This window comes from Ahaetulla prasina, chromosome 8, assembly GCF_028640845.1.
Source record: "Ahaetulla prasina isolate Xishuangbanna chromosome 8, ASM2864084v1, whole genome shotgun sequence".
In the NCBI taxonomy this organism is placed as follows: Eukaryota; Metazoa; Chordata; class Lepidosauria; order Squamata; family Colubridae; genus Ahaetulla; species Ahaetulla prasina.
The window spans coordinates 77,701,860-77,729,826 of NC_080546.1; the positions used below are offsets into that span (position 1 = coordinate 77,701,860).

Here is a 27,967-nt window from a genome sequence, read left to right on the forward strand (position 1 = left end):
CAAGTGAGGAATGACTGGGAAGGGAGGGCGAGGGGTGGGGCCAGCCAGTGGTGGGATCACCCGACAGGGAGCCATAGCAGAGGGCCCAAAGAGCTGCATGTGGCTCTGGAGCCGCAGGTTGCTGACGCCCAATTTAGATAATAAGATTTCCTTAAAAGAGCATTTTAAAAATTAGAAGTGTATTTCACCAAATTCCCAATCAAAAAAGGCTCAGACGGTAAACCACAAGTACAAACTGTACTGCCATTTCTTTGGGAAGATACTACAGGTAACCGTCAACTCACAACAGTTCATTTAATGACCATTCAAAGTTACAACGGCGCTGAAAAATGTGACTTACAACCGGTTTTCACACTTATGACCGTTTGCAGCATCCCCACGGACACATGATCAGAATTCAGATGCTTGGCAACTGATTCATACTTATGACGGAGTCAGTGTCCTAAGATCACATGATCCTCTTTTACAACCACCTGACAAGCAAAGTCAATGGGAGAAAGCCAGCTTCGCTTACTCGTTTTAACAACCGCAGTGACTTAACAACTGAGGCAAGAAAGGTCGTAGAACCAGGCAAAATTCACTTAACAAATGTTTTACTTAGCAACAAAAATGTTGGGCTCGATTGTGGTTCTAAGTCGAGGACTACCTGTATTTTCAGGGGATGGGGGAGGAGGGGAAATGAAGAAATGTCTCCTTCCTTCACTTGTAAAAAGTTTTATTTATAAAATGGTTTTTAAAAAACAAAACAAACAAAAAAACACCTCACTCCCAAATTTCTTAAAAAGCAACTGAGGATGGGTATTTGTAAAAAAAAAAAGAAAAGAAAAGAAAAGCTTGTTTTTCAACAAACCGTTAAGTGCTATTCTTTCATAGTGGCATCTTTGTATGCAAACTGCACCAGTGCACGCAGAATAGGTGATAAAAGGCTGGCAAAATGTATAACGTTCCTTCGATGGCAGCTTCGGAAAGCCTAACTTTTCAGCGGTTGCGTATTGTTTTCTTCACAATAATGCACCAGTTACCATGGTCGTAGCTTGAACTTACTATGCGAACCTCAGGAACGTTTTCTTCCAGCAGAGAGCACAGCTCCCCTTCGCGAAAAACATGGTAATAGCGCATAAAGGCTCTGGTGTCCTGTCCATTAACCGCACAGTCTCCTACCGCCACCGCTGATTCTACCACAGACTCGCTAGAGCCAACGGATGAAATCCTTTTGAAGGGCTTTCCTGCAAAGGAGTGACTATTGCTTTGATGGCTACAGCTATTCTTGACATTTTCCACAGAACTCCTTAGAAACGAGGTTTCCCCGTTGCGGTGTTGGACTAAGGTAGCCGGCTCCCCGTCAAAACCCCTCAGGGACCCGGAAGCTGCCAACCATTGGATTTGTTTACAGGCCACACACTTTGTAAACACATCGTCATAGTGATCTAGCTGTCGTCCTTCCAGCAGTGCCGACTGACACCCTAAGTCTACGCTGCAATGCCTGAGGGGCTGAACGGAAATGGCGTTGCTTGTCCATCCCACCGCATCCTTCAAGGGTTCCATCTTTTCATTTTGCTTTCTTAAGGCAGACTCATCAAGAGATCGGGAGGAAAACCAGGAACGAAAAGATCTCCCCACGGCACCGTAGAATCTTTTTTCTTCGTCTTCAGAAATTTTCACGCAGCAGGATCCAGAGAGGCAGTTACCCAATCTCAGAGGGGGGTTTTGATCAAAGGGACCGGGCTGGCCACATTTTGAACCCATCGAGGGTTTTGAGTGTGTCGTATGAGATTCTATAGGGGGTGCAGTATTAGTTTTGGGCCCGGATTTATTGGATTCTGAAAGCAAACGGGAACACAAAGCTTTGTTCCAAGGAACAAATACATCCTGTTTCTCAAAATGTCGGGTTTTTTGCTCCATGGCCCAGACGTAAATCATCATTTGGCCACCTGGCTCCAGCACCCTGACCATTTCTTGGATCGCCTGGATTCGTCTTTGTTTTGTGGAGAAATGATGAATCACTGAAAAAAGAAGAGGAAACATGTCCGTTAGGGATATGCGTATCTTAAATTAAATGTCTTTATAATCATGTACCCGAGGCATTGTTCATTAGGTAGCGTTTTCGGTATTTTCAAAATTAAATCTTGGTTCTACGATGTTGCATGATAAAAAGGAAGAATAACCTTGACCGATATTAGAGGGCGAAAAAAAAAATAACCATCTCATAAAATTTGTTTAACTCTTCTATTTTCGGTTTATGGGAGATCTACAGAAATGCCACTAGGGACCAGACTGGAAAGTAAAAAAAAAAAAAAAAAGGAGAAAGAAAATAAAACTGTAAGAAGATAATAGCAGATGGCTTCCATCTGTTACCACTAGCAGCAGTAGCAACAGCAATACTACTATTAATATTATTACGAAAACATTAATAATACACCATTGGCATAGTTAATATCACCATCAGTCAATTGCAGAAGGCAACTTTACTTGGAACAGCTTACATCCTGCAATTATACTGTTGGAAGAAATGTCCATCTGGGTTCAGTTCCAAGTGGGGACAAAGACACTGGAAACATGGAGGCTGCTTGGAAAGATGGTTTAATGGTGGTCAGGATCACATGGCTTGAGATCCTGAACAGAAAAGGGCTGAGATCCTGTGTGCTCCCTGGCTTTATGCTTTTTCTGAGCTTTGAACTTTCTGGGGCACAAGAAGAGTACCCTGATTGGCTGTCAGACTCCCAGGGGGTGGGGGTCTTAGCTAATGTTGTAGGTTGTCTCTCAAGCTTGCTTGAGCCTTGCCATGTGGTAAGATTCTGTTGCTAGATGGGTAGGGGCTAATCCTATCTTTGTCATGTAGACAATGGACTGGCTCAGGCCTTAATGGCCCATGGACAAAGGTGGGGGGGGGAGTTGCTTTGTCTTTAAAACATGTTTCTCCATTTCTCATCCAGGGAAATATATTCTGCCTTTTTAAATATTTTCTAAAATATTTCATTCTTCTAGGAGGGGGGTGGGTGCTAAATTCCTACAATACCTTTAATACCATCAAATAAGAACATCTGCCTATCTAAAGTCCTTGGGAAAAACTTGATTTTTCAGAGTTTCACCCAAAAGAGGGTGAAAATCTGGGTGCGTCTTATACTCCAAATGTATCCCTGCCCAGCTTTTCAAATAGAGGCTTCAGAGGCTGAAAAAAGCATCAGAAACGAAGCTTCAGAAAAGAAGCCCCCAAACAGAGATTCAGAGGCTTTTTTTCTGAAGCTCTGTTTCGGAGGCTTTCAGAGGCAAAAAAAAAGTTTTTCCTGAAACAGAGTTTCAGAAGTTTCAAAGGCAGAAAAAAAAAGCAAAAAAAAAAAAGGCAAGGCACAGAGCTCACAACCAAGGAATCTGTTGCTAAAATTCACCTCCGGGAAGAGCCGATTGGGGGTATTCCAGGAGGCCGATCCACCTGCCAATCAGCATTTTTTTTTATTTTCCTCCCCAAAAACTAAGGTACATCTTATACTCCGAAAAATACGGTAGGTGGATAAAAATGCCAAATCCAGTCAAAACATCTGGCTGGCTGAGTGACTAACCATCATAATAATATTACTGGTATGTCTGTGTGGCTACCAGAGCAAGCTTGAATCAAAAGAGACTTTATCTTTTTAAACTTTTTTTAAAATTAAATTTTTAAAAGATTAACATTTCTTGCGGGGAAAAATGCTAGCTATTAATATGTGATATTATATATAAACAAAATATGTATGTATCTGTTGTATTAAAAACTATATATTTCAAATTGGAAAGCCACTGTATAGAAAAACCTATAGGGTGAAAAAAAATTCATGTTAAACTAATGGAAAAATGAAAATGAAAATAAATAAAATAAAAAACTTTAAACAGGAAACTAAACAGAACTAAAAACATAGACATGCAAAATACATCCCAATTATATTTAAGGTTTAAAATTCAGGCTATGGGAACGATTTAATTCTCTTAAATTTGCTCCCCATTTTGGAACAAAGCACTGAACATACCGGTAGATACTATACAGAACCTTATTATCCTCTTCTTTCTTGCCTCTTTTTCATTGCAAAGCTAATTCAAAGGCCGAAAGCAAGACTTCATGTCACCTGTTTTCTGAGATTTTACCTGATAGCAACAGCAATAGCGCTTAGACTTATATATCACTTCACAGTGCTTTTTTACAGCCCTCTCTAAGCAGTTTACAGAGTCAGCCTATTGCCTCCAACAATCTGGGTCCCCATTGCACTGACCTCGGAAGGATGAAAGGCTGAGTCAACCTTGAGCCGGTCAGAATTGAACTGCTGGCAGTGGGCAGAGTTAGCCTGCAATGCTGCATTCTAACCACTGCGCCACCACAGTTCAGATGACCATGTCTAATGCACTATAATCACTTTTCATCTTTGCAGATGCCAGTTTTTATTTATTTATTTATTTATTTATTTATTCAAATTTATATACCGCCCTATCTCCCGAAGGACTCAGGGCGGTGTACAGGCATTTAAAAGACATATAAATACAATATAAAACAATTAAAAAACTGATTCTAAAAAGCCCGTAAATTTAGAATTAAAATATCAAATAAAACCCAATTTAAAACCAATAATTTAAAATCTAGCTCAGCCCTGCACAATTAAATAAATACGTTTTAAGCCCGCGGCGGAAGGTCCGGAGGTCCGAGAGCTGACGAAGTCCGGGGGGTAGTTCATTCCAGAGGGTGGGGGCCCCCACAGAGAAGGCCCTTCCCCTGGGTGTCGCCAGACGACATTGCCGCGCCGACGGCACCCTGAGGAGACCCTCTCTGTGAGAGCGGACGGGTCGGTGAGAGGTACTCGGTAGCAGTAGGCGGTCCCGTAAGTAACCCGGCCCAATGCCATGGAGCGCTTTAAAGGTGGTCACCAAAACCTTGAAGCGCACCCGGAAAGCCACAGGTAGCCAGTGCAGCCTGCGCAGGATGGGTGTTATACGGGAGCCACGGGGGGCTCCATCTATCACCCGCGCAGCCGCATTCTGGACTAACTGCAGCCTCCGGATGCCCTTCAAGGGGAGCCCCATGTAGAGAGCATTGCAGTAATCCAGACGAGACGTCACGAGTGCGTGAGTGACCGTGCATAGGGCACGGGGCATGGGGCAAAAATGCATATTGTAGCTTAGATTCCTTAACAACCTTTTTTCCCCTTTGTCATGGATAACCCATTTTCCCACTCCCCATTTTTCTCATTTTCCCATGCTGTTGCAGCTTTACAACTAAAGCTGTTTCTAATTCAGTTCTGCCCGCGATGTACCCGGGCAGTTCACCTCTATAACTTACTGATATATCACGCTCTCTAATCAACAAAACTTTGCATCCTCTTGCTCCTTCCAAGCCCAAGCAAATTATTCTGTGCCCCCTTCCCTATTTCTAAGCGTAGGGGAATCATTTTATGGATGTTTATTTTGCAAGATTGTGAGTTTGCTTATACCTAAATAAGGTCAGTTAAAAAAGATTGGTAATAAAATGAAGAGAAACATTGTCAGAGTATATTCATGAACTGGAATAGGACACAGCAACAAGGTCAGCCAATGGCGGCTGTCTGCTCATTCAGACAGCAAGGAGCCTGGGCGTGGCTTAACTGTTCCGTATATAAGCTTGAGGGCGCTAGCTTCTCCCTCCTCCATTTTGCCTTCTCCGTTTTGTGCAGTGATGGGATTCAGCCAGTTCGCACCACTTCGGGAGAACCGGTTGTTAACTTTCTGAGCAGTTTGGCAAACTGGTTGTTGGAAGAAATCATTAGGGCAGAGAACCGGTTGTTAAATTACTTGAATCTTACCACTGGTTTTGTGCTTCCATTTTGTGCTGTGTTTGTACTTGCTATTTCTCTTCTCTACAACGTGGAAAAACGTACAAGGGTATTGTATGCCTTATGTGTTGTTATGTATATAAAGCAGGGATTCTATTCAGCAGGTTCTGACAGGTTCTGGGGAACTGGTAGCGGAAATTTTGAGTACTTCAGAGAACTCCATTCCCACCTATGGCTGGCCCCAGAATGGGGTGGGAATGGAGATTTTGCAATATCCTTCCCCCCGAGAGTGGGGAGGGAATGGGGATGTTGCAGTATCCTTTCCCTGCCACGCCCAACAAGCCACGCCCACACAAAAAAATTGAATTCCACCACTGATATAAAGACATTTGAATCCCGCTTAATAGTCTGCTTGTTTGTGCTGCAAAAAAAAAACAAAACCTGACAAACATTCCTGCTTAAAATTTCCAAACATCAGTTCTTTTCAGCCTACTGGGGTAGGGCAACTTTTCTCAACTGGCAATTCCAGGAACGAGGTGTAGGGTGTGTCCCTGGATGCGCTCTCAATGGGGAAAAATTGACTGATTCATAGATAAGCTACCCAGAGAAAATGATACCCTCAGAATATTCTTTGGGGTTTTTTTTTCCTCTGTAGCCATGCACCTTCTTGTTTTTTCAAGAATGTTTAAATCAGTGTTGGTGAACCTTTTCAGCACCGAGTGCCAAAATGGGAACGCACACACGTGCATGTGCCGGGAACCGGAAGAGCAGCCGCCCACCGCACATGAATATCTGCAGAAGATCATCTTCTTCCCAGCGTGCGCATGCTAGGAAGACCAGCTGGCCGGTGCGCCGGAACCCAGAACCTGGAAGAGTAACACTTCTGGCATGTGTGCCATAGATTCGCCATCACGGGTTTATATAAAATCCCTGAATTGGACTGACAAAAAGCCCGACTTCCTATTATCTAATCCAGCGGTCACCAACTGGTGGTCTGTGGACCACTGGTGGTCTGTGAGAAAATTTTGGCGGTTCGCTGAAAAAATATTTGCATTTTTTATATTGCCCTAAATCAGGGGTCCTCAAACTACGGCTCTTGGGCCCGATACGTGCAATTAACATTGCTGCAGAAAGTCTCCCCCTTCAGGGTCTTTTTGTGTGGGTTGGAGGGGAGCAGAAATTCCAACATGGAGTCTGCTTCAGCCTCCTGCTGTGGGGCTTTGGACGAAGGCTGGAGGGAAGTTCCACTGGTGGCAAGGAGGCGGAGGGCCTTGTTCTAATGGGACGGCCTCATGGCCTGGAACTGGCTGACCATCTCAGCCCGCTGATCCTCCAGATGCCGGTACCTGGCCTTTCACTCCTGCAGGTCTTCCCTCTGCTTGGAAAGCCTATGCTCCGAGTCCTCAGTGAGGTGCTTCTGCTGAGCCGCCTTCTTGGTCAGATCCAATTTGAACTGAGCTGTTTGGCCAACACTTTCTCGTGGTGGCTGCTTAACTCTGACAACTGCTTCCTGTGGGACTCTAAGGAGCCCGGGCAGGCAGGCGAGGGGTGAGCAGAGGCCGGCAAGGAACCCCTTGATGTGAGTGACATCGAGTTGGCCACACCCACCCAGTCACATGACCACCTAACCACGCCCACCCAGCCAGTCATTAGGCAGATCATATTAGTGGTCTGTGGGATTTAAAATTATGAATTTAGTGGTCCCTGAGGTCCGAAAGGTTGGGGACCCCTGATCTAATCTTCCTATAATAATTAAATTAGGACATATTAATGTAGTGTCACGTGGCGCATATTGAAAGTGTTTCCTCCTATCTCAGCTATTCAAATCTCTTACCTCCCACCGAGATGATGGCGTTGAAGCACAGATCCCGAAAAGGGAGGTGTAGGTTATCGCAGATCATCACTTCACAGCCTTTGTTCCTTGCAATCTCGATTAAGGGGCCACAATAATCGCATCCAAGATTATACACTAGGTGGTTGACGTCAAGGTATTTTCCAGTCCCACAACCTTAAACCAAACAAAAAGAGAATTTGTGTGTGAAATTGATTGCCTTCATTCGTGACAATTTTTTTATATATACAAAAAGAAACCAAGAAATTAGGAAGATGACCAGGGCCAACACCACAGAGTCCTGCTTAGCTCCCCCTTGAACATCTTTGAAACCTAAAACTTGGCCAGTTGTCCCAGGATTTCTCCACTTTCATTTGAACATCAGGAATAATGATGGGTTTTCTAACATCGGGGGTGGGGGATGCTGGGAAAAGAACTTAAGACACCCCTCCCTGCTGGAAATGGACCAGAGACTTGCCAATGAAAAGGAGGCCTGACAGACATTCAACAGTAGGGTTGTTTTGGATCGGTTTCCATCATCAGATCTTTCTGTGTGAAGAATGTAGGGTTTGTTTTTGTTTTTTGTTTTTATTTGAATTTATATCCCGCCCTTCTCCGAAGACTCAGGGCGGCTTACACTGTGTTAAGCAATAGTCTTCATCCATTTGTATATTATATACAAAGTCAATTTATTGCCCCCAACAATCTGGGTCCTCATTTTACCTACCTTATAAAGGATGGAAGGCTGAGTCAACCTTGGGCCTGGTGGGACTTGAACCTGCAGTAATTGCAAGCAGCTGTGTTAATAACAGACAGACTTAGTCTGCTGAGCCACCAGAGGCCCCCAGAGGGTTCAAAAATGGGCCCTCAAGACAAAGGAGGAGGGATGTTATATGACTTCCACTTCTGCTCCTCAAGGAGAGGTAGATTCCTGTGCTTTAGACAATGTAGATCCTGTAAGATCTAAAACAGGGGTCTCCAGCCTTGGCAACTTGAAGATTTGTGGACTTGAACTCCCAGAGTTCCTCAGCCAGCTTTGCTTTGCTTGATTGTAAATCAAGGACTATCTGTAAAATGTACTATAGAGCAGGGGTCTCCAGCCTTGGCAACTTGAAGATTTGTGGACTTCAACTCCCAGAGTTCCTCAGCCAGCTTTGCTTTGCTTGATTGTAAATCAAGGACTATCTCTAAAATGTACTATAGAGCAGGGGTCTCCAACCTTGGCAACTTGAAGACTTGTGGACTTCAACTCCCAGAGTTCCTCAGCCAGCTTTGCTTTGCTTGATTGTAAATCAAGGACTATCTGTAAAATGTACTATAGAGCAGGGGTCTCCAACCTTGGCAACTTGAAGACTTGTGGACTTCAACTCCCAGAGTTCCTCAGCCAGCTTTGATTTGCTTGATTGTAAATCAAGGACTATCTGTAAAATGTACTATAGAGCAGGGGTCTCCAACCTTGGCAACTTGAAGACTTGTGGACTTCAACTCCCAGAGTTCCTCAGCCAGCTTTGCTTTGCTTGATTGTAAATCAAGGACTATCTGTAAAATGTACTATAGAGCAGGGGTCTCCAACCTTGGCAACTTGAAGACTTGTGGACTTCAACTCCCAGAGTTCCTCAGCCAGCTTTGATTTGCTTGATTGTAAATCAAGGACTATCTGTAAAATGTACTATAGAGCAGGGGTCTCCAACCTTGGCAACTTGAAGACTTGTGGACTTCAACTCCCAGAATCCCTCAGCTCAGCTTTGCTGGCTGAGGGATTCTGGGAGTTGAAGTCCACAAGTCTTCAAGTTGCCAAGGTTGGAGACCCCTGATCTAAAGTACACAGATAATAAGTTCATTTCCTCAGAGAGAGTTTGAACCATAGGAACAACATTCTGCCTTTCTACATCTGAGGAGACCAATTAAGAAAAATCTAGTTAAGTAATATTTACCTTCTGGTGATCTGAATATAATTCAGAACAAGGAATTAGGAGGTTTTTCCAATCGTTCTCCACCCCACATCCCAACCTGCCATCCTGCCTATCAGCTCTTCACACAGTTGAGATGCTCTTGTCATTTCTTTTCCTCCCATCTCATTCAGAGAGATGGAAGAGCTTTATTTAAAAAAAAATTATAATCAAAAACTCCAGAACTTACCAATATCTGCAATCAGGCTGCCAGGCTTCTGTTCAAGTAAAAACTGCCGGACGCGAGGCCAGGCTTTGCCTTCCAAGTCACTGAAATAAGAGGCTGTGCTTTCATAGACTTGATGGACATGCTGTTTTTCCAGCTGGAAGGCCTCGTGTTCCATTCTACAAGAAACCAAAGACTGAGTAATGTGTTAAAACAGCAACAAATCTACAGACTGTGCTTAATTTCTAGAAACACGGGAATAATAATAACGGTCGATCCGTTATATCAGGATGAACAACTTGCATCCCCTGAATGCAATTGGTCCTTTTTTTTTTTTTCCTCCTCTCAAAGGGAACCTAATAATTGGCCAATTGCAATCTTCATCCCATCTACATCGACTGCATCTTGCAAGTGAGCCACTTAATAACATAATGACAGAGTTGGAAGGGACCTTGGAGGCCTTCTAGTCCAACCCCCTGCCTAGGCAGGAACCCTACACCATCTCAGTCAGATGGTTATCCAACATTTTCTTAAAAATTTCCAGTGTTGGAGCATTCACAACTTCTGCAGGCAAGTCGTTCCACTTATTAATTGTTCTGTCAGGAAATTTCTCCTCAGTTCTAAGTTGCTTCTCTCCTTGATTAGTTTCCACCCATTGCTTCTTGTTCTACCCTCAGGTGCTTTGGAGAATAGTTTGACTCCCTCTTCTTTGTGGCAACCCCTGAGATATTGGAACACTGCTATCATGTCTTCCCCTAGTCCTTCTTTTCATTAAACTAGGCATACCGAGTTCCTGCAACCATTCTTCATACTGCAGTGGGACACTTGACTTGTCTCACTGCAGTCCTGATTTGTCGCTACACAAGAGGAATGGAGAGGGCCTTGGGGGGAAAAAAAACTGTATCTAAGGAGAAATTTCCATAACAGTTAACAATTAGCCAGTGGAAGGTCTTGCCGTCAGACGTTGTGAATGCTTCATCACTGGAGGTTTTTAAGAGAAGACTGGACAGCCACTTGTCTGAAATGATGTAGGGTCTCCTGTTTGAGCAGCGGGTTGGTCTAGAACAGGGGTCTCCAACCTTGGCAACTTTAAGCCTGGCGGACTTCAACTCCCAGAATTCCGCCAGGCTTAAAGTTGCTAAGGTTGGAGACCCCTGGTCTAGAAGACCTCCAAGGTCCCTTCCAGCTCTATTCTGACTGTAAACTGATTATATTATTATAACCTACTCCAGTGTTGGGGAACATTTTAGGCACTGAGTGCCGAAATGGGAGTGCACATGTACACGCATGTGTGCCGGAAACCAGAACAGCAGGTGCCAGAAGAAACCGGAAGAGCAGGCGCCTGGTGCGCATGCACGCGCTGGGAAGATGATCTTCCGGTTTCCAGCGTGCACATGCACACTGGCCAGCTGGTCTTTGTGCATATACGTGCTGGAAACCAGAATTGCAGCAACCCAGCCCGCACAGGCATACCGGGTGCCTGCTCGTCCAGTTTCCCGTGCTCCTGCACACGTGAAGACCAGCTGGCTGGTGCACCGGAACCCAGAACAGCAACAGGCAACAGCTCGCATACCCAGAGAGATGGTTCTGTGTGTCACCTCTGGCACACATGCCATAGGTTTGCCATCACGGATCTACTCTATATTGATACTATGCCAGTGGTGGGTTTCAAAAATTTTTACTACTGGTTCTGTGGGTGTGGCTTGATGGCCATGGCATGGCTTGGTGGGCGTGGCTTGGTGGACATGATAGGGGAAGGATACTGTAAAATCTCCATTCCCTCCCCACTCCAGGGGAAGGATACTGCAAAATCCCCATTTCCTCCCGATCAGCTGGGACTTGGAAGGCAGAGACTAGATGGGGGCGGGGCCAGTCAGAATTTTTACTACCGGTTCTTTGAACTACTCAAAATTTCCGCTACCGGTTCTCCAGAACTGGTCAGAATCCGCTGAAACCCACCTCTGTACTATACCCTAGATAGCAGTCTCAATAAAACAGACTTCTAATGTTTCTTTTCATATCTTTCATAACTTAGTTACCTTGAACAGCTGATAGTGGGGGGTTCAATACAAGTAAGACTCTTCAAAGCTTTCCTGTAAGCTGCTTGAATAGTTCATAAAGAACCATCCAAGTATCCTTTTCTGTGCTCTGGAAATATTTTCTTCTACTCCCTGGAACAAACTGCCCCTCACATTGAATTCAAACCACTTTAGAGAATTGCCAGCCAATGCCAAAAGTGCATTATATTTTCTTGGCTGAAAATCAAAACCAAAGTCTTCGGTCAAAGCCCAAAGTCAACACAAACTTTTTCTAGGGCAGGAGTCAGCAACCTGTGGCTCTGGAGCCGCATGTGGCTCTTTCACCCCTCTTCTGCGGCTCCCTGTCACAACCGCCAATATGTGACACCCGCTGGCATGCGATTTATTGAGCTTTTCAAACCCCAGTAGGCCAACCATGGATAAATCCAAGAAAAGAAAAGTTTCAGAAGAAAACAGAACGTTTAATTCAACTACATGCTAGTTTTGTGGCGGCTCAAGAAATAGTCAGCACAGGAAGGGTTTTGTGGCTCCTGGTATTTTTTTTTCTGTGGGAAACAGGTCCAAATGGCTCTTTGAGTGTTTAAGGCTGCAGATCCTGTTCTAGGGATTCTTCAGTGGTTGACGTGGATGCCCGAAAAAATTCTGGATAAATAGGTAGCATGTGAAGTGCGATTCAATAGATACTGAAATAAAGAGCAGCCCTAGGCTATTTAGGAACCCCAGATATAAGTAACATGCTTAAATAATTGTTTGTATTGCTAAAGGATGTGCAGAACTGGTCCACACATAACACCAAGTCATCATCATCAGCCATTTCATTTGCAGTTTATGGCAGTGTTTATGGACCTGGTTCCTATTCCTTAGATTAAATTATGAATTCAGTCACTGAAGTTCAGTTAACAAACCATTATCTTTAAACAAAAAAAAAAATCAGGAAATATCAATCAGCATTTTAGACAAGGAAGAGAAGCTTGGAATTCCATCTTTAAAAAAAAGATGGCTTAGTACTTAAGGACCAAACCGAAGAGAAAGGTTTACATGACCTCTGTGGCAGATCAACTTTCAATCTACTTGGTCAAAGAGCACAGAAAAGGACGTTCCAAGTAGAGTAACCTACATACTTTTGAAGATTTCTAAATTAACAGAGCCCAATTAATTGGGCCAGCTCCCATTTAGAAAAATTTTCTCTATACCTCTTAGAGAGCATGGCAAGGATATTGGCTTCTATCCCAGATAGTTTGGGCCACCCTATGATGATGAGATTCTTGTCATCTGGCATCAACCATGACATCAAAATAATATCAGCAGTCTGTCCAAAGGCCACCGCAGTAGGAAGAAAACATAATTTGATCAATAAATTGATTTTCTGATTCCCGTCAGGGATGCGGAATGAACAAAAGCTACCATCTGGCCACTGGGGGTGAAAATCCACATGAAGCTTTCAGGATATGAGGCTAGTTGAATCTGGACTTAAGTCTGCATGGCAGCAACCTTTGCCAGGAGCCACTGCAGGAATTGGTCCAGCTGAATCTTCGTGCTTTCTTCAGAGAAAATATGTATGAGTATTTATGGACAAGAGAATGTACATTTACAACATGTGTATAAGAAAAGAAAAAAGAAAAAAGAAAAAACTTTAAAAAAAAAAGGAATTGGTCCAGCTGGAAAGTTAAAGAATGACTGTTGCGTTCTTTCTCTTATTCTCACACATATCCCTCAATCCCATACAACTTCTACGTATTACTATAGGGGGAAAAATCAGCAAGGAATTTCCAAAACTTCTGAGATACCTACATTTCATACTCTTTTCAGAATGTCAGGTTTAATCTTTTTCTATTGTGTTCCCCAAAAATAAGACCAGGTTTTATATTAATTTTTGCTCCAAAAGATGCATTAGGGCTTATTTTCTGGTTAGGCCTTATTTTGGGGGAAATACAGGTATGGTACTAAATGCATCCATCTGGCTGACAATCTTAACTGGGGCTTATTTTGAGGGTAAGGCTTATATTACCAGCATCCTGAAAAATCATGGTAGGATTTATTTTCCAGTTGGATCTTATTTTTGGAGAAACAGGGTAACAATAAAATAAATATGTGTACACAGATTTGCAATTTCCCCACCTGCATACATTCAACACACACCAACTTTAGGATATTTTTAAAAATCAGTGCAGGATATCCATTTTTTTGGGTTGGGCCTATAAATTTTTCAGCTTTCAAAATTTGTCACGTATTCTATCAAATTAGATATACGCTGGGGAAGTGCTAGCTTAATTCATCCATTACATTACAATGTTATTGGTTAGCAAAAGAAGGAGCGAAGGTTTGCTCCCAGGAGTAACTCAGTTGAGACTGCTTATCTTCTGCTCTAAGTCCAGGTTTGTTCAAACATGGATATGAATAAGTTATCAAGGGCAAAAGTCACCATGTAGCTGAGAGTCCTTCGGAATAAATAAGGTTAACTGTGGATGAATGATAGGAAACTGGGTTTCAAATTAAAATTCAAAATGCTCCCAGTACATTTTCACAAAAATTAAGAATTCAAGATGAAGATGAATATAGCTTCTCTTTGCCCAACCGTAAATCTTCCCTTCAGATTTAGATGGATGACTCTTTTCTCTCGATGCATAGCAATTCTCCAGAGTCTTTTTCTTCTATAATCTCTTCTTCTTTTCCCCTTTCCATGACAAAATCCCAAGAATGTGCATCAAATCTCTTTATTGCAGAACTATTTGTACTAAAAGATTTGGAACAAAGTTTTCCTGATGGAAAATTAGTCTGAACAAGAAAAGTCCACAAACCTTTCCCTTTTTTTTATGAACTCAAGGTTATTTTACTAGCCAAGCAACCAACTATCTACTTTCTACAGAGGTTTCAGGAAAAGTACCATTACTGTATTTTTCAAAGTATAAGTTTTTGGGGAGGAAAATAAGAAAAAAGCTGATTGGCAGGTGGATTGGCCTCCCGGAATACTCCCAATCAGCTGTTCCCAGAGGTGAATTTTAGCAATGGGTTCCTTGGTTGTAAGCTCTGTGCCTTGCTTTTTTTTTTTTTTGCTTTTTTTTTCCTGCCTCTGAAACTTCTGAAACTGTTTCTACCTCTGAAAGCCTTTGAAACAGCTTCAGAAAAAAGCCTCTGAAGTTCTGTTTGGGGGCTTTTTTTCTGAAGCTCTGTTTTGAGGCTTTTTTTCTGAAGCTCTGTTTGGAGGCTTTTTTCTGAAGCTCTGTTTGGAGGCTTCTTTTCTGAAGCTTCTTTTCTGATGCTTTTTTCAGCCTCTGAAATCTCCATTTGAGAAGCTGGGCAGGGCTACGTTCGGAGTATAAGACACCCCCAGATTTTCACCCTCTTTTTTTGGGGAAAAAAGGTGCGTCTTATACTCTGAAAAATACGGTATACCAAGTCATCTAATTTCAAGCTTCAAGACAGATGGAGACTCTGCTGTCACTCTTGAAGAACAAAGTCTGGTAAAAATCAAGCAAGCACAAAAATCAAGTGAATTTCCAGTGCCAGGCAAGAAACTTCCCTTAATCCAGTTAACATTTTCAAATCAAGATTGCTTGCAAATATTATTAGAAGGTGCTGGAAGCAAAACCCATCTTCCTTGGATTGGGATGGGAGGGGGAAGTGACTAAATCTGGGGTTGTCATTTCTGCTTACATATTGAGAGGAATTATTGAGTCTGTCATTTGCACCTCTATAACTGTCTGGTTCGGTTCTGCAACCCAACAAGAAAAACACAGACTTCAGAGGATAATTAGAACTGCAGAAAAAACAATTGCTACCAACCTGCCTTCCATTGAGGACCTGTATACTGCACGAATCAAGAAGAGGGCCGTGAAAATATTTACAGATCCCTCACATCCTGGACATAAACTGTTTCAACCCCTACCCTCAAAACGACGCTATAGAGCACTGCACACCAGAACAACTAGACACAAGAACAGTTTTTCCCCGAAGGCCATCACTCTGCTAAACAAATAATTCCATCAACACTGTCAGACTATTTACTGAATCTGCACTACTATTAATCGTTTCATAGTTCCCATCACCAATCTCTTTCACCTTATGACTGTATGACTATAACTTGTTGCTGGCAATCCTTATGATTTATATTGATATATTGACCATCGTGTTGTAAATGTCGTACCTTGATGAACGTATCTTTTCTTTTATGTACACTGAGAGCATATGCACCAAGACCAATTCCTTGTGTGTCCAATCACACTTGGCCAATAAAAAAAAAAATTCTAAATTCTATTCCACTCAATTTATACCAAGCAAGGCAGAATTTCCATAATAGTGTGGCAGCAATGGGAAAACAAGAATTGCTGTTGTTGTTGTCCGCCAGCAGCCTGCGGATCTGGCAACGGAGTTGGACAGCGATGAGGCTGAGGTGAGGCCAGGGCCATCGGGGAATGAAATGCTTTGCCGGAAAACAACGTTGGTAGCTTCATCTTCTGCTTCGTCTACGTCTTGCATTTATTTTTGTGACTTCTGAACGTTTGCCAAGAAAGGCCTTTGGCAGTTTGCCTAATTGGACCAAGTTTGCGATAGGACTGAAGAATTTGTGTTGGGAGGAATTTGTTTTAATTTGAGTTGAACAACGCTGGGAATGAAGTAATTCTCGGCTGTTCGAATAAAGTTTGTTTGTTTTTTCACGGACTGAGTTTCCTACTACCTCCTTGGGCCTGGGTCACAACAGTTGTTACATGACTTCAGTGTTGCAGTTCTGATACACCAAAAACTATACAGATTAATACAGTATATGAGATAAGCGTGGTTGATTTCAGAAGTAAATAGGAATCTCCAAACTCAAGGTCTTCCCCACTTGCCTATAGATCAGGCATGTCCAACCTATGGCTCATGGCCACATGTAACCCCGGACAAATAATAATGTGGCCCCACAAGATAATAAAAAATGTAAAAAAATAATAAAGGAAGATTGTTTTTTTCTATACATTAACTATATTATATATATTTACATGTAGTCCAAGACAATTCCTGTTCACTCAAAAGTGGCCCAGGCAAACCAAAAGATTGGACAGCCATGCTCCAGATTAATTAAATGACACACTGGCTGGAATTGATAGGCATTGTAGTATAAACCACAGTCATGAAGAACAGGTACAGGTAAAGGTTCCTCTCGCATATATGTGCTAGTCGTTCCTGACTCTAGGGGGCGATGCTCATCTCCCTTTCAAAGCCAAAAAGCCAGCACTGTCCGAAGATGTCTCTGTGGTCATGTGGCCGGCATGACTAAACGCCAAAGGCGTACGGAACGCTGTTACCTTCCCAACAAAGGTGGACCCTATTCTTCTACTTGCATTTTTTACGTGCTTTCGAACTGCTAGGTTGGCAGAAGCTGGGACAAGTATCAGGAGCTCACCCCATTACGCTGCACTAAGGATTCGAACCGCTGAACTGCCACCCTTTCGATCGACAAACTCAGCGTTTTAGCCGCTGAACCACCGCGTCCCTAGTGCATAGGTAAGGGACAACTAATAGGAAGGTCCTTGATTAGACACTTCTGAAGGCAATAGTTGTCTGTTAGAATATTAGGTGAAAATTATTCAAAACAGATTTGTTTATAAAGTCTGACATGCATCATATTAGTGATGTCTCCTTCTGTTCCAAGTGAGCTCTTTCCAATTATTGACAAACTGTCAGTCTTACAGGGTAAACCAAATAGGAAACATGGCCTGTTAAGCTAATTTGACTTTATTGTAAAACTACATTAACAAAATCTTACAAGTTTGAAAGTACAGTTTTTCTGCCATCATCTTTACAACTCAATAACATAAGGAGTGCTCTTCCTGAGCTTTTTGCTCTACCCACAATGCATCTGGGCCATGCTGTCTCTGATCTGACTACTCCATGTCTCTTAATGCCAGTCCCCCCAAAGTCATTCCAACATACAAATACACAAACATGCTTCATATTAACAAATTAATGTCAATTCTTTGCCCTTCATTAAATGATGTTTGCATTTTCTACAGTAGGCTGAGCTCCAGGGATGGGCTGCTAGGGGTTCTCAGGAGTTCGGGAGAACCTCTAGCTAAGATTCTGTGCAGTTCGGAGAACCCCCAAATCCCACTCCTGGCTGGCCCCGCCCCGCCCCGCCCCCCCTGCCCCTCCCCTCCCACAAATCCCCACACGGCCCGTTTTGGATGCAGATAAGTGCAGGGCGTGCACGGAGGCTCGGGGAGGGCAAAAAATGAGCCTACTGGAAGTTCCAGAAATGGGCCCGTTTCCAGTCTCCAGAGGGCCTCCAGAAAATGGCCTGGGCAGGCCATTTTCGCCCTCCCGGAGGCTCGAAGAAAACCTCCAGAGCCCGGGGAGGGCAAAAATGACCTCGCCCCCAGCTGCCATGGTGCAGAAGGCCGACTAGACCACACCCACTATGGCCACACCCACCCAGCAACCGGGCAGAGAACCCCTTGCTAAAATTTCTGAAGCCCATCCCTGCTGAGCTCACTCAACTATATAATAAGGCTCATTCCTTCCTTCCTTTTCCTTCCTTCCTTTCTCCCTCCCTCCCTCCTTCTTATAATAATAATTATTATTATTGTTAATTTTAATGGGGTTTTTATGATTGTAATGTATTTTAATTTATTTTTATTTTAATTTATTTTTTTTATTTTAATTTTATTTTTTATTTTATTATTTTAATTATGGGCCAAATTGAATAAGCTTTTTAACATTGGTTTTAACTGTATTGTATTTATTTATTGTTGTTTTTACCTGGCTGTAAACCACCCTGAGTCCTTCAGGAGAAGGGCGGTATAGAAATTAAATAATAATAATAATAATAATAATAATAATAATAATAATAATAATAATAATAATAATAATAATAATAATAATAATAATAATTATTATTATTATTATTATTATTATTATTATTATTATTATTATTATTATTATTATTATTATATAGAGAAAAGTCCAGTCTCTCTAGAATAGTGAGGTGCTGTTGTCTTGAGGAAAAAAACCCCTATTCTGATCACTCTGCCAACATAGATGTCCCAGCAACAGTTTGAAGCATAACTTTCAATTATCCACACAGCATTCTCCCAGCTCTGGCATGTGTGATAGAATTCTGTGCCTTGGACAAAGTGAGTTCAGAAACAGAAATATAGCTTGATCGGACCGTTCCATTTTTGCCAGTCATTCGCTTTTTAAAAGCATGTATGGCATGCCAAGGTGGCAGATTGAAACTGGTTCTCCACCAGCCACATAAAGAAATCTTTTTACCAAACATAAATTTGGAAATTGAGTAGAGGTTTTATCAACATACCAGAGGGGCATTTCATGAAGTTTTCAGGCAGCCCTTTCCAAACAAGTCTCTCAAATTTTTTGGAATTTTCATAATTCTAAAACAACATGACCAAGAGGCATTTTGGTTGAAGATTACAGAGGATGAAGCCCAAATCCCTGGAAAAGCACCAAGCTGGGGGAATTTGACCTAAACTTCCATTGAGATGATTAAGGCTGTGACATGTTCTATATTATTAAACATGATGAACTGCTGTATTGATGGTATTTTATATAAAGCAACAATTACAGTCTGCACTTTGAAGGTCAAGTAGCAATTATATATTTTATAAAAAGCAGCAAAAATAGTCTGTACTTTTTCCCTTCCAAAATGTCATCCTCTTCACAGGATGTGATTATATGTTAATTCTACCAGACTAATTAAAAGTGCATTTGCTGCCATTTGGTTCTTTCTTTCTTTTTTAAATATGAATTGATCTACTTTCTTTTGGATATGATTCATCCTTTGAAGTATCCATCACAACTTCCAAGCTGAGGGAGATTTCATTATATTACAAACCTTAAGATTATTTTAGTAGAGATGCAGTTGGAGACAAGCACAGATTTGGGATGAGTTATAGATCACTGAGGATGCTGTATTATTTTAATTACAGCTGTAGATGACAAGAAATATATCATTTTCTAAGTCTCTCCTATAATAAACTATTCTTGGATATCATTCTGGATATGATAATCTCCCAAAAACTGTAATGTCCTGCTCTCGCTCTTCCTCCCTCCTTCCCCCTCTCTTCCTCCCTCCCTCTCTCTCCCTCCCTCTCTCCCTCTCTCTCTCTCCCTCCCTCCCTCTCTCCCTCCCTCTCTCCCTTCCTCTCTCTCCCTCCCTATCTCTCTCTCCCTTTCTTTCTCTCTCCCTCCCTCTCTCTCCCTCCCTCCCTCTCTTCCTTCCTCCCTCTCTCTCTCTCTCTCTCTCTCACACACACACACACACACGTAACTGTGGTTTAGTGAGTTTATTAATATTCCCCTGCAACTCCCTGCACCAAAAACCCAGAACTGTCCCAATTACGTTAACTCCAGACACAAACAGACCAATACTAGTTCCCAGAACTATGGCCAATAAGTCCACAAGGCACTTGAAAGAGTCCCAATCAAAATAAACCCACCAGGCAAAATTAAATCTACAATACAAAAGAGTTCACGAGGTGACTCCAGAGTTCCACGGCCTGTTCCAAAGTCAACCTACAGTGTCAATCCAAAACAAGGCAAGAATCGCAAACAGCCAGAAAACACAACAGCTAGGAAATGAATGTGTTGTTCCCAGCATCCATCTGTCTGCTGTGCTAAATAGCCAGCTTCTGGTGCATCCCATCAAGAAGGGTGAGGCTGCCTCCTCGCAAGTAATCTGGCTGACCTTCTCTGCTCCAGCCTTTTCTCTACCCTATGTGTTCTTGGATCAACTACAGAAGGCAGTTCCTCTTCCTCATCGCTGAATGGCTCCATCTGCATGCTTTCCCCACCTAAAGCCTTACGGCTGTCCTGCTACAGCTGTGCTTCAGCCAAATCCCTCTCAGATAGATGCTTGGAGCCATTGGCCAACTCCCCTCCAGATGTGCCTGGAATTGGTTCATCTTCCTCTGAGCTGACATCTGGAGAGATATCTGGGGAAGCGTCCAGGGGGAAGTCATCACAAACTCCCATCTTCATGTCAGCATAATTAAATGGTAATCTAAGAAATATCTCTTGCAAATCTTTACACTAACAGGCCCAGTTCTACATGTTGTAATGTATATAATTGAAATCACAGCCTCTGAACTAATGGATAAGCAATTTGAAAAAACCATGGAACTTTGTGATATGATAAGTTTCAGCAAGACTACTATATGCTCAAAAGTGGACAATTTCAACAATACCCACAATGGAGAAAGGGTTGGTTAACATGATGGAACTTGAAGAGATAAATTAACTCCTTTGCTTAAAGAGAAAACAATAGCTACATTTATGGATGACTAGAGACCTATACATAAAATGAAAAAAATGCACTTATGATTCGTGATTTTGATTTAAAAAAATGGATAACAGATAAAAGTAAGTATAGAGTAAGAGATAAATTTTTAATTGTAGTTATATTTGTTAGAAAGAAAATCTGAAGTGTTTTGTTTCTACTTTTTTTCTTCTTTCTTTCTACACATTTGGGTTTTTTTTCCCTTCCTTTCCCTTTTCTGCTGTTTTCTTTTTATTAGTTTCTTCTAGTTTTTATGATCTTTGTAAAAAAATTTAATAAAAATTTATGTTAAAAAACATATTGAATTGTAGAGTTAAAACACGTCGAATACCAAATTTGACACGATTTGTCCTCAAGTTACAATAAGGCATACAATCAAGAGCCCTGATGGTGTAGTGCTTAGAATGCAGTATTGCAGGATAACTCTGCCAATTGCCAGCAGTTCGATTCTCACCAGCTCAAGATTGACTCAGCCTTCCATCTTTCCCAGGTCGGTAAAATGAGATCCCAGATTGTTGGGGGCAATATGCTGACTCTGTAAATTTCTTAAAGAGGGCTGTAAAGCACTGTTAAGTGGTATATAAGTCTTAAGTGCTATTGCTATTGCTACTAACGAATAGTATTTGCCAGGTGGCAGGACATGTTATCAGGACCAAAAATAAAAGGGGCTAGACCTGGTTAGAATGGGAGACCAGAAAGGGTATAGATTAAACTTACATACTGGTCCCAAGAAAACTGATTGGATTGATCTTTGGAGCCACCTGGAGTCAAACCGAGCTCCGAGAGATTTAGGGACAGAATCCAAAGCAGCCCATCCTGAGACATGTGGAGTTGGGAAATAGAAAGCTGAAGTTAAGCATGACTGTAAGACTCCAGGTTAAACAAGGTGAATATCTTACCCAAGGGTAAAATCCACTTTCCTTCGCTAAGGTAAAGGTAAAGGTTCCCCTCGCACATATGTGCTAGTCGTTGTCGACTCTAGGGGGCGGTGCTCATCTCTGTTTCAAAGCCGAAGAGCCAGCGCTGTCCGAAGACGTCTCTGTGGTCATGTGGCCGGCATGACTCAACGCCAAAGGTGCACGGAATGCTGTTACCTTCCCACCAAAAGTGGTCCTTATTTTTTCTACTTGCATTTTTACGTGCTTTCGAAACTGCTAGGTTGGCAGAAGCTGGGACAAATAACGGGAGCTCACCCCATTACATGGCAGCACTAGGGATTCGAAAATTTACTTTTCCTTTGCTACAGGTTGACAAATGGGAACCCTCTGTACGTACGCAGGACCTTCTGCACATGCACAGAACATCAAAAGCGGGATGTGTGGGACGTCTGGGCGGGTGGGCGGAGCTCCTGCCCCAGCACTACCAGTTCGCCCGAGCCAGCTAGAAAAGGCTGCATTTCACCCCTGATCTTACCACAATTCTTCTGGGGTTTATTTTCAGAATAGAGCATAAGCAATCATAGAAAAGTACTGGTGATTTTCATGCAAAGCTTTTTGCATAATGCTTGTGTGCATCGCTAGCCTCCTTACTCCTGCAAATGTCTGTCCTAAAATCCTAGAGATGTGCATACTTAAAGACAGTTTTCCATCACTGCCAAGCAGAGTCGGCAGAATGAAATGTTCAGGCAGAATGTTGTCCTGTGGCCGCTTATCCCGTGTAGAACAGTACTCATCTTTTTCTGCTTATCTCTTTCTTTGCAAACCGTAAAAGAACAAATGACCTAATTTGGCAGGATATTTAAAGGCACTCTGTGTTGCTGCAAAACAGAACAGCCTTTCTGTCTTCGGATGGTTCATACATTTCTGTTACATAATGCCGAAAGCAAGCAAAAAAATAAAAATAAAAGAGGAAATAATTGGGCAGAAGAATTCTTTGCAGCATATTCTACGCCACTGAAAAACAACATTCTAAATACTTTGGGCCTCATATTTAAAATCCTGTAATTTTCATGCAATACAAGGGCTAGTGTCTAAAGGGTTCGGTGATCAGTTCAGTGGGCAAAACACTGGAAGCAATGAGTAGGCTTCCTTCAGGACAACGGGAGGGAAAAACTGGTTTCCAGTAGCAAAATGGGAAGCAACAACTGGAGTCGTTTTCCTTTTCTAAAGAGAAAGGGAAGAAAGGTAGCTATAAAATTTGATGATAACCAAATACCTGAATAATGTCTAAACCTGTGATGGCGAACCTATGGCACGCGGAACCATATCTGTGGGCACGCAAGCGTTGCCCTAGCTCAGCTCCAGCGCGCATGCACGTGCCAGCCAGCTGATTTTCCAGGCCAACCGGAAATTGGTAAACGGACCATTTCCGGCCTCCGGAGGGGGTGGAGGCCGTTTTCGTCTTCCCCAGGCTCCTAGAAACTCTCTGGAGCCTGGGGAGAGCTTTCCTGTCAAACAGACATCAAGTGGTCAAAATTGGCAATGCTCTATCAAATCCTGTCCCTGTCAAAAGTGGCGTTCCTCAAGGCAGCGTTCTTGGTCCAACGCTCTTCATACCATACATAAATGATCTTTGTGACCATATCTCAAGTTATTGTGTTCTCTTTGCTGACGATGTCAAACTATTTAACACCACCAACAATACTACTACCCTTCAAAAAGACCTTGACTTTGTATCCGACTGGTCTAAAACTTGGCAACTCCAAATCCCAACCAGCAAATGCTCAGTCTTACATATTGGAAAAAAGAACCCAAACACTAAGTACAAGCTTAATGGACATTACCTCACAGATGACCCCCACCCTGTTAAAGACCTTGGAGTTTTCATATCAGATGATCTAAGTGCCAAAGCCCACTGCAACTACATAGCAAAAAAGGCTCTAAGAGTTGTAAACCTAATTCTGCGTAACTTCTTTTCCAAAAATTCTACACTACTAACCAGAGCATTCAAAACATTTGCCAGACCCATTCTTGAATACAACTCACCTGTCTGGAACCCATACCACATCTCTGACATTAATACAATTGAACGAGTCCAGAAATATTTTACAAGGGCCTCTGGTGGCTCATCAGGCTAATGCAGCCTGTTATTAACAGCAACTGCCTGCAATATTGCAGGTTCAAGTCCCACCAGGCCCAAGGTTGACTCAGCCTTCCATCCTTTATAAGGTAGGTAAAATGAGGACCCAGATTGTTGGGGAGCAATAAGTTGACTTTGTATATAGTATACAATTGGATGAAGACTATTGCCTGACATAGTGTAAGCCGCCCTGAGTCTTCGGAGAAGGGCGGGATATAAATGCAAATAAAAATAAATTAAAAAAAAGAAGAGTTCTCCGCTCCTCTGTAAACAACAAAATACCATATTCCACCAGACTTGAAATCCTAAGAAAACTTAGAACTCCGCCGACTCCGACAAGACCTGTGTTTAACACACAGAATCATTTATTGCAATGTCCTTCCTGTTAAAGACTACTTCAGCTTCAATAGCAATAATACAAGAGCAAACAATAGATTCAAACTTAATGTTAACCGCTTCAATCTTGATTGAAGAAAATATGACTTTTGTAACAGAGTTGTTAACGCTTGGAATACACTACCTGACTGTGGTCTTTTCTCAAACTCCCAAAAGCTTTAACCAAAAACTGTCTACCATTGAGCTCACCCCATTCCTAAGAGGACTATAAGGGGCGTGCATAAGAGCACAAAAGTGCCTACCATTCCTGTCCTATTGTTTCCTTTCAATATATGTGCTTGTATATAATGTTGTGACAAAATAAATAAATTAAAAAAAATAAAAAACAAAAACAAAAATGGGCCTACCGGGCCCATCATGCCATTGTGTGCCAAAAGCGGGGGGAGCACAGGGGAGCATGTGGGCATGCACAGGGTGGCAGGGTGCATTGAATTATGGGTGTGGGCACGCACGCACGTGATCCCCTGCACTCCCCCCGCTTTTGGCATGCGACCGCAAAAAGGTTAGCCATCACTGGTCTAAACCTTCAGAACTTCATGTAACAAGGGAGGAAGTTCTACAAAATTCTAATATAGCATCAGTAACTGGACAGCAGTTGTGCACCTGATGTCCAGGTTCCTTCCTTCTATTCCCAGTTAAAAGGATCACACTAGAACTGATGTGTAAGGGACATTCCAGCAGCCTTGAAAAGATGCTGTCCAGCTGGAAAAAATGCTGGGTTAGTTAAACAAATACAGAGCCAGTTTAGGGTAACGGTTAAGGCGACAGGCTAGAAACCAGGAGACTGTGAATACCAGACACAGCTTAGGCACGAAGCCAGCTGGGTGACTTAGGACCAGTCACTCTTTCTCAGCACGCAGAAGGAGGAAATGGCAAATCACTTCTGAAAAACCTTGCCAAGAAAACTGCAGGGACTTGTAGGCAATTCCAGGCAATTGCCAGGAATCAAGACAGATTCTCAAAGGCATCAAGGCATTTTTTTTAAAAAAAAGGTGAAAACAAGCAAAAGGAGAACATGGCATTCGTGGGAAGCCAGCTACCTTTTTGGCAAACAAGTTTACATTTCATTCCCTTTGTTGGGGAGGGATATGAAATTCTTCTGTAGAATTGGACCAGGATGAATTTATGCATCTCACCAACTCTACCAAATTTGCGGTCCCTTAGCACAACAAATGGCCTGTTAAAAAAACCAAGATACTTGCTAGCCTAGGCTTTTATGGATTATAATCTAATTCTTCCAGTCTTTTTTTTTTAAGTTTTTTATTTTTTATTTTTCAAAATATAAACATTCCATCTTTCCTTAAGTAGTGTATCATCTGGGTTCAAATATCTCTGTGCGCCAATCTTCAACATTTACAACATCATTCACTTAATATAATTCTCTAATTTTAAATTTATACTATGTTAAACAGTTAAACATTATAAGCCTATTTGTTTTTCCTCTTAACACGTCTTCTAGTAAAAATACAATAATAGTAATATTACACATAATTATCCTCCTCATCCTAATAGTAACAATTATTATCTTATTTAAACCTCTATCTTAACCTATCCTAATAGTATCATCCTAATAGTAACAATTATTATCTTATTTAAACCTCTATCTTAACCTATTTTCTATTCTTCTTTAATCTTCTTCTTTTATTTCCAGTTTCCCTTTTTACTCTCGAAAAAAATTGATAGAATATTTCTCATATCATATAATATTCAGTTTGTTCTTTCTCCTTAATTGCTAGTGTTAATTTGTTCATTTCTGCATTCTGAATTTGTCCAGTCTCACATTGCCAATGCATATAATGTCTCATGGGAAGGAAAGAACAAACTGTAAACAATGCGATGGAAGAAAATGAGGCAGAGAAAAGCCACACACGGGCAATTATTACTTATTACTTGGGGCTAATATATTTTGTAGTTTTGGTCAAAGGAGGGAATCTCCCTTTTCGGGGGTAAAAACCCAGCATGATAGGCTAAAAGGGAAGCTATTCAAGAACTGTTACAGCTATACAAGGATTGGCATTTATTGTCTCACTTTTTCCATTCTGAAATAATATCTATATCAATATCTATATCTATCTATCTATCTATCTATCTATCTATCTATCTATCTATCTATCTATCTATCTATCTGGATGGATTTTAGCATTGAGGAAGCAAGCTCCGTTTCACCCATTACTGTAATGGACGGCCAAAGAAATCAACTTGTAAAGCAACTGGCAATCTTGCAAGGCTGGGAATGGAAGTTTTCCAAGCCAGCAAGCGATCCTGAAGGTAAACAGGCAGAGCAGCAAAAAAAACGCCTCTAACCAAAAGGATGCTGAAAAAGCTTCTTTCAGAATTGAAGCTGCCAATAAGACAAGAAAGTCCAGCCCCAACCCAAAGCTGGGAGCTATTTTAAGATTTTGGCAGCCTGCAAAACAAACCCCGTGGATCAAAGGATGGAGGGGGGGGGGAGGATATGCCAGGCATCAATAGAGAATTCTTTCTTTCTTTCTTTCTTTCTTTCTTTCTTTCTTTCTTTCTTTTTTTTCATTTCCCAAAATAGAAATGGAGAGCCAGTGGAGGAATGAATTAAAACCCCAGAGGGAGAAGTTGTTGGGAGGATCCGATTTAAAAAAAGGCTCATCAAGATTTAGGAGACAGGCAAAGGAAAAGCGACAAACTTCGGGATTATTTTGTTGTGCAAGAATAAGTGGAAGAGAACAGTAGTAAAACCCCATAAATCGTGGTCAGGCTAATTTTCGCAGCCTGGATCCCAAAGGAATTCCTCCATCAGGCATCAGGAAGCTTTTCTTCAGCAAGAAGGCTTTGAGGTGGTGGTGGTGGTGGGGGTACCCATAACGCGCAGCCCTCCCCCCCGTACCCATAACGCGCAGCAAGTCTGTCAACCCTTCCCATAAAGAGACCGCGCCATACGAGAGACCGACTGGGTACCGTAAACCACCTAGCAGAGCCGCAAACGGACGTGGTAGGTATTCAAAAGCATCGCTGGGGGTGGGGGGGAAACACCACGATTGTATTATTATTTTTTCCCACCTTTACCTGCACCGGCCAGTAGGAGGCAGGGCGGAGCCCGCCTCATCCGCCCCTCGTGCGCCGCAGGCTGCCGGTTGCCAGTCGCTGCTGCCGCATCCCGTCTGGGTTGGGGTGGGGGAGAAGGAGGAGGTGGTACCTGACCCGGAGCGGCTGCCGGTGAGGGGCTGCCGTCGCACAGCCCGCGGCCCCTTCTTACTCTCGGCCTCCTGCGGCGGCGGCGGCGGCGGCGACGCCGGCAGGGAAAGCCGCGCGCGAAAGAGGGAGTGGGGGGGGGGGGGGGTTGCAGTGTGCGCGCGCACGCGCTTCCCACCCACCCCCCACCTCGTCCGCCCGGCGTTTGCCTTGGTCGGAGAAAGTCGGGCGCGCGCGGAGCGTCGGGAAGGTCTCGGCCGGCTGGAGGGGAGGTGGGGTGAGGGTGGGGGGGGGGATGAGCCCGCGTGACAGAAATGGGAAGGGAGGGGAAGCGGTGGGTATTCCCTGAAAGAAGAGGAGC

General features: G+C 42.6%; 1 protein-coding gene across 5 annotated transcripts; it reads right to left on the reverse strand.

Moving 5' to 3' along the window:
• Positions 1–310: 310 nt before the first annotated feature.
• TRMT9B (tRNA methyltransferase 9B (putative)) lies at positions 311–27,879 on the reverse strand. 5 transcript variants are annotated; one of them, XM_058193758.1, is made up of 4 exons: positions 27,481–27,604; positions 9,739–9,910; positions 7,603–7,776; positions 311–2,003 (listed from the first exon to the last, which is right to left on the reverse strand). In XM_058193758.1, the coding sequence occupies exons 2-4, from the start codon at positions 9,890–9,892 to the stop codon at positions 979–981; spliced, it is 1,353 nt and encodes a 450-aa protein (XP_058049741.1). In that variant the 5' UTR covers positions 9,893–9,910; positions 27,481–27,604; the 3' UTR covers positions 311–978. The 5 variants fall into 5 exon arrangements, with proteins under 5 accessions (XP_058049741.1, XP_058049742.1, XP_058049744.1 ...); XM_058193759.1 differs by having other exon boundaries at positions 9,739–9,893; positions 27,475–27,547; XM_058193761.1 differs by lacking the exon at positions 27,481–27,604 and adding an exon at positions 27,383–27,404 and having other exon boundaries at positions 9,739–9,893.
• Between the last annotated feature and the right edge of the window lie 88 nt (positions 27,880–27,967).

Bases quoted from the DNA above. Each gene is read 5' to 3' on its own strand.
- TRMT9B (XM_058193758.1), bottom strand. From the start codon at position 9,892: ATGGAACACGAGGCCTTCCAGCTGGAAAAACAGCATGTCCATCAAGTC. The intron at 7,777-9,738 runs GTAAGTTCTGGA...GTTTGGTTTAAG, and splicing joins CAGCCTGATTGCAGATATTG to GTTGTGGGACTGGAAAATAC. The intron at 2,004-7,602 runs GTAAGAGATTTG...TTCTTTTTTCAG, and splicing joins CGCCATCATCTCGGTGGGAG to TGATTCATCATTTCTCCACA.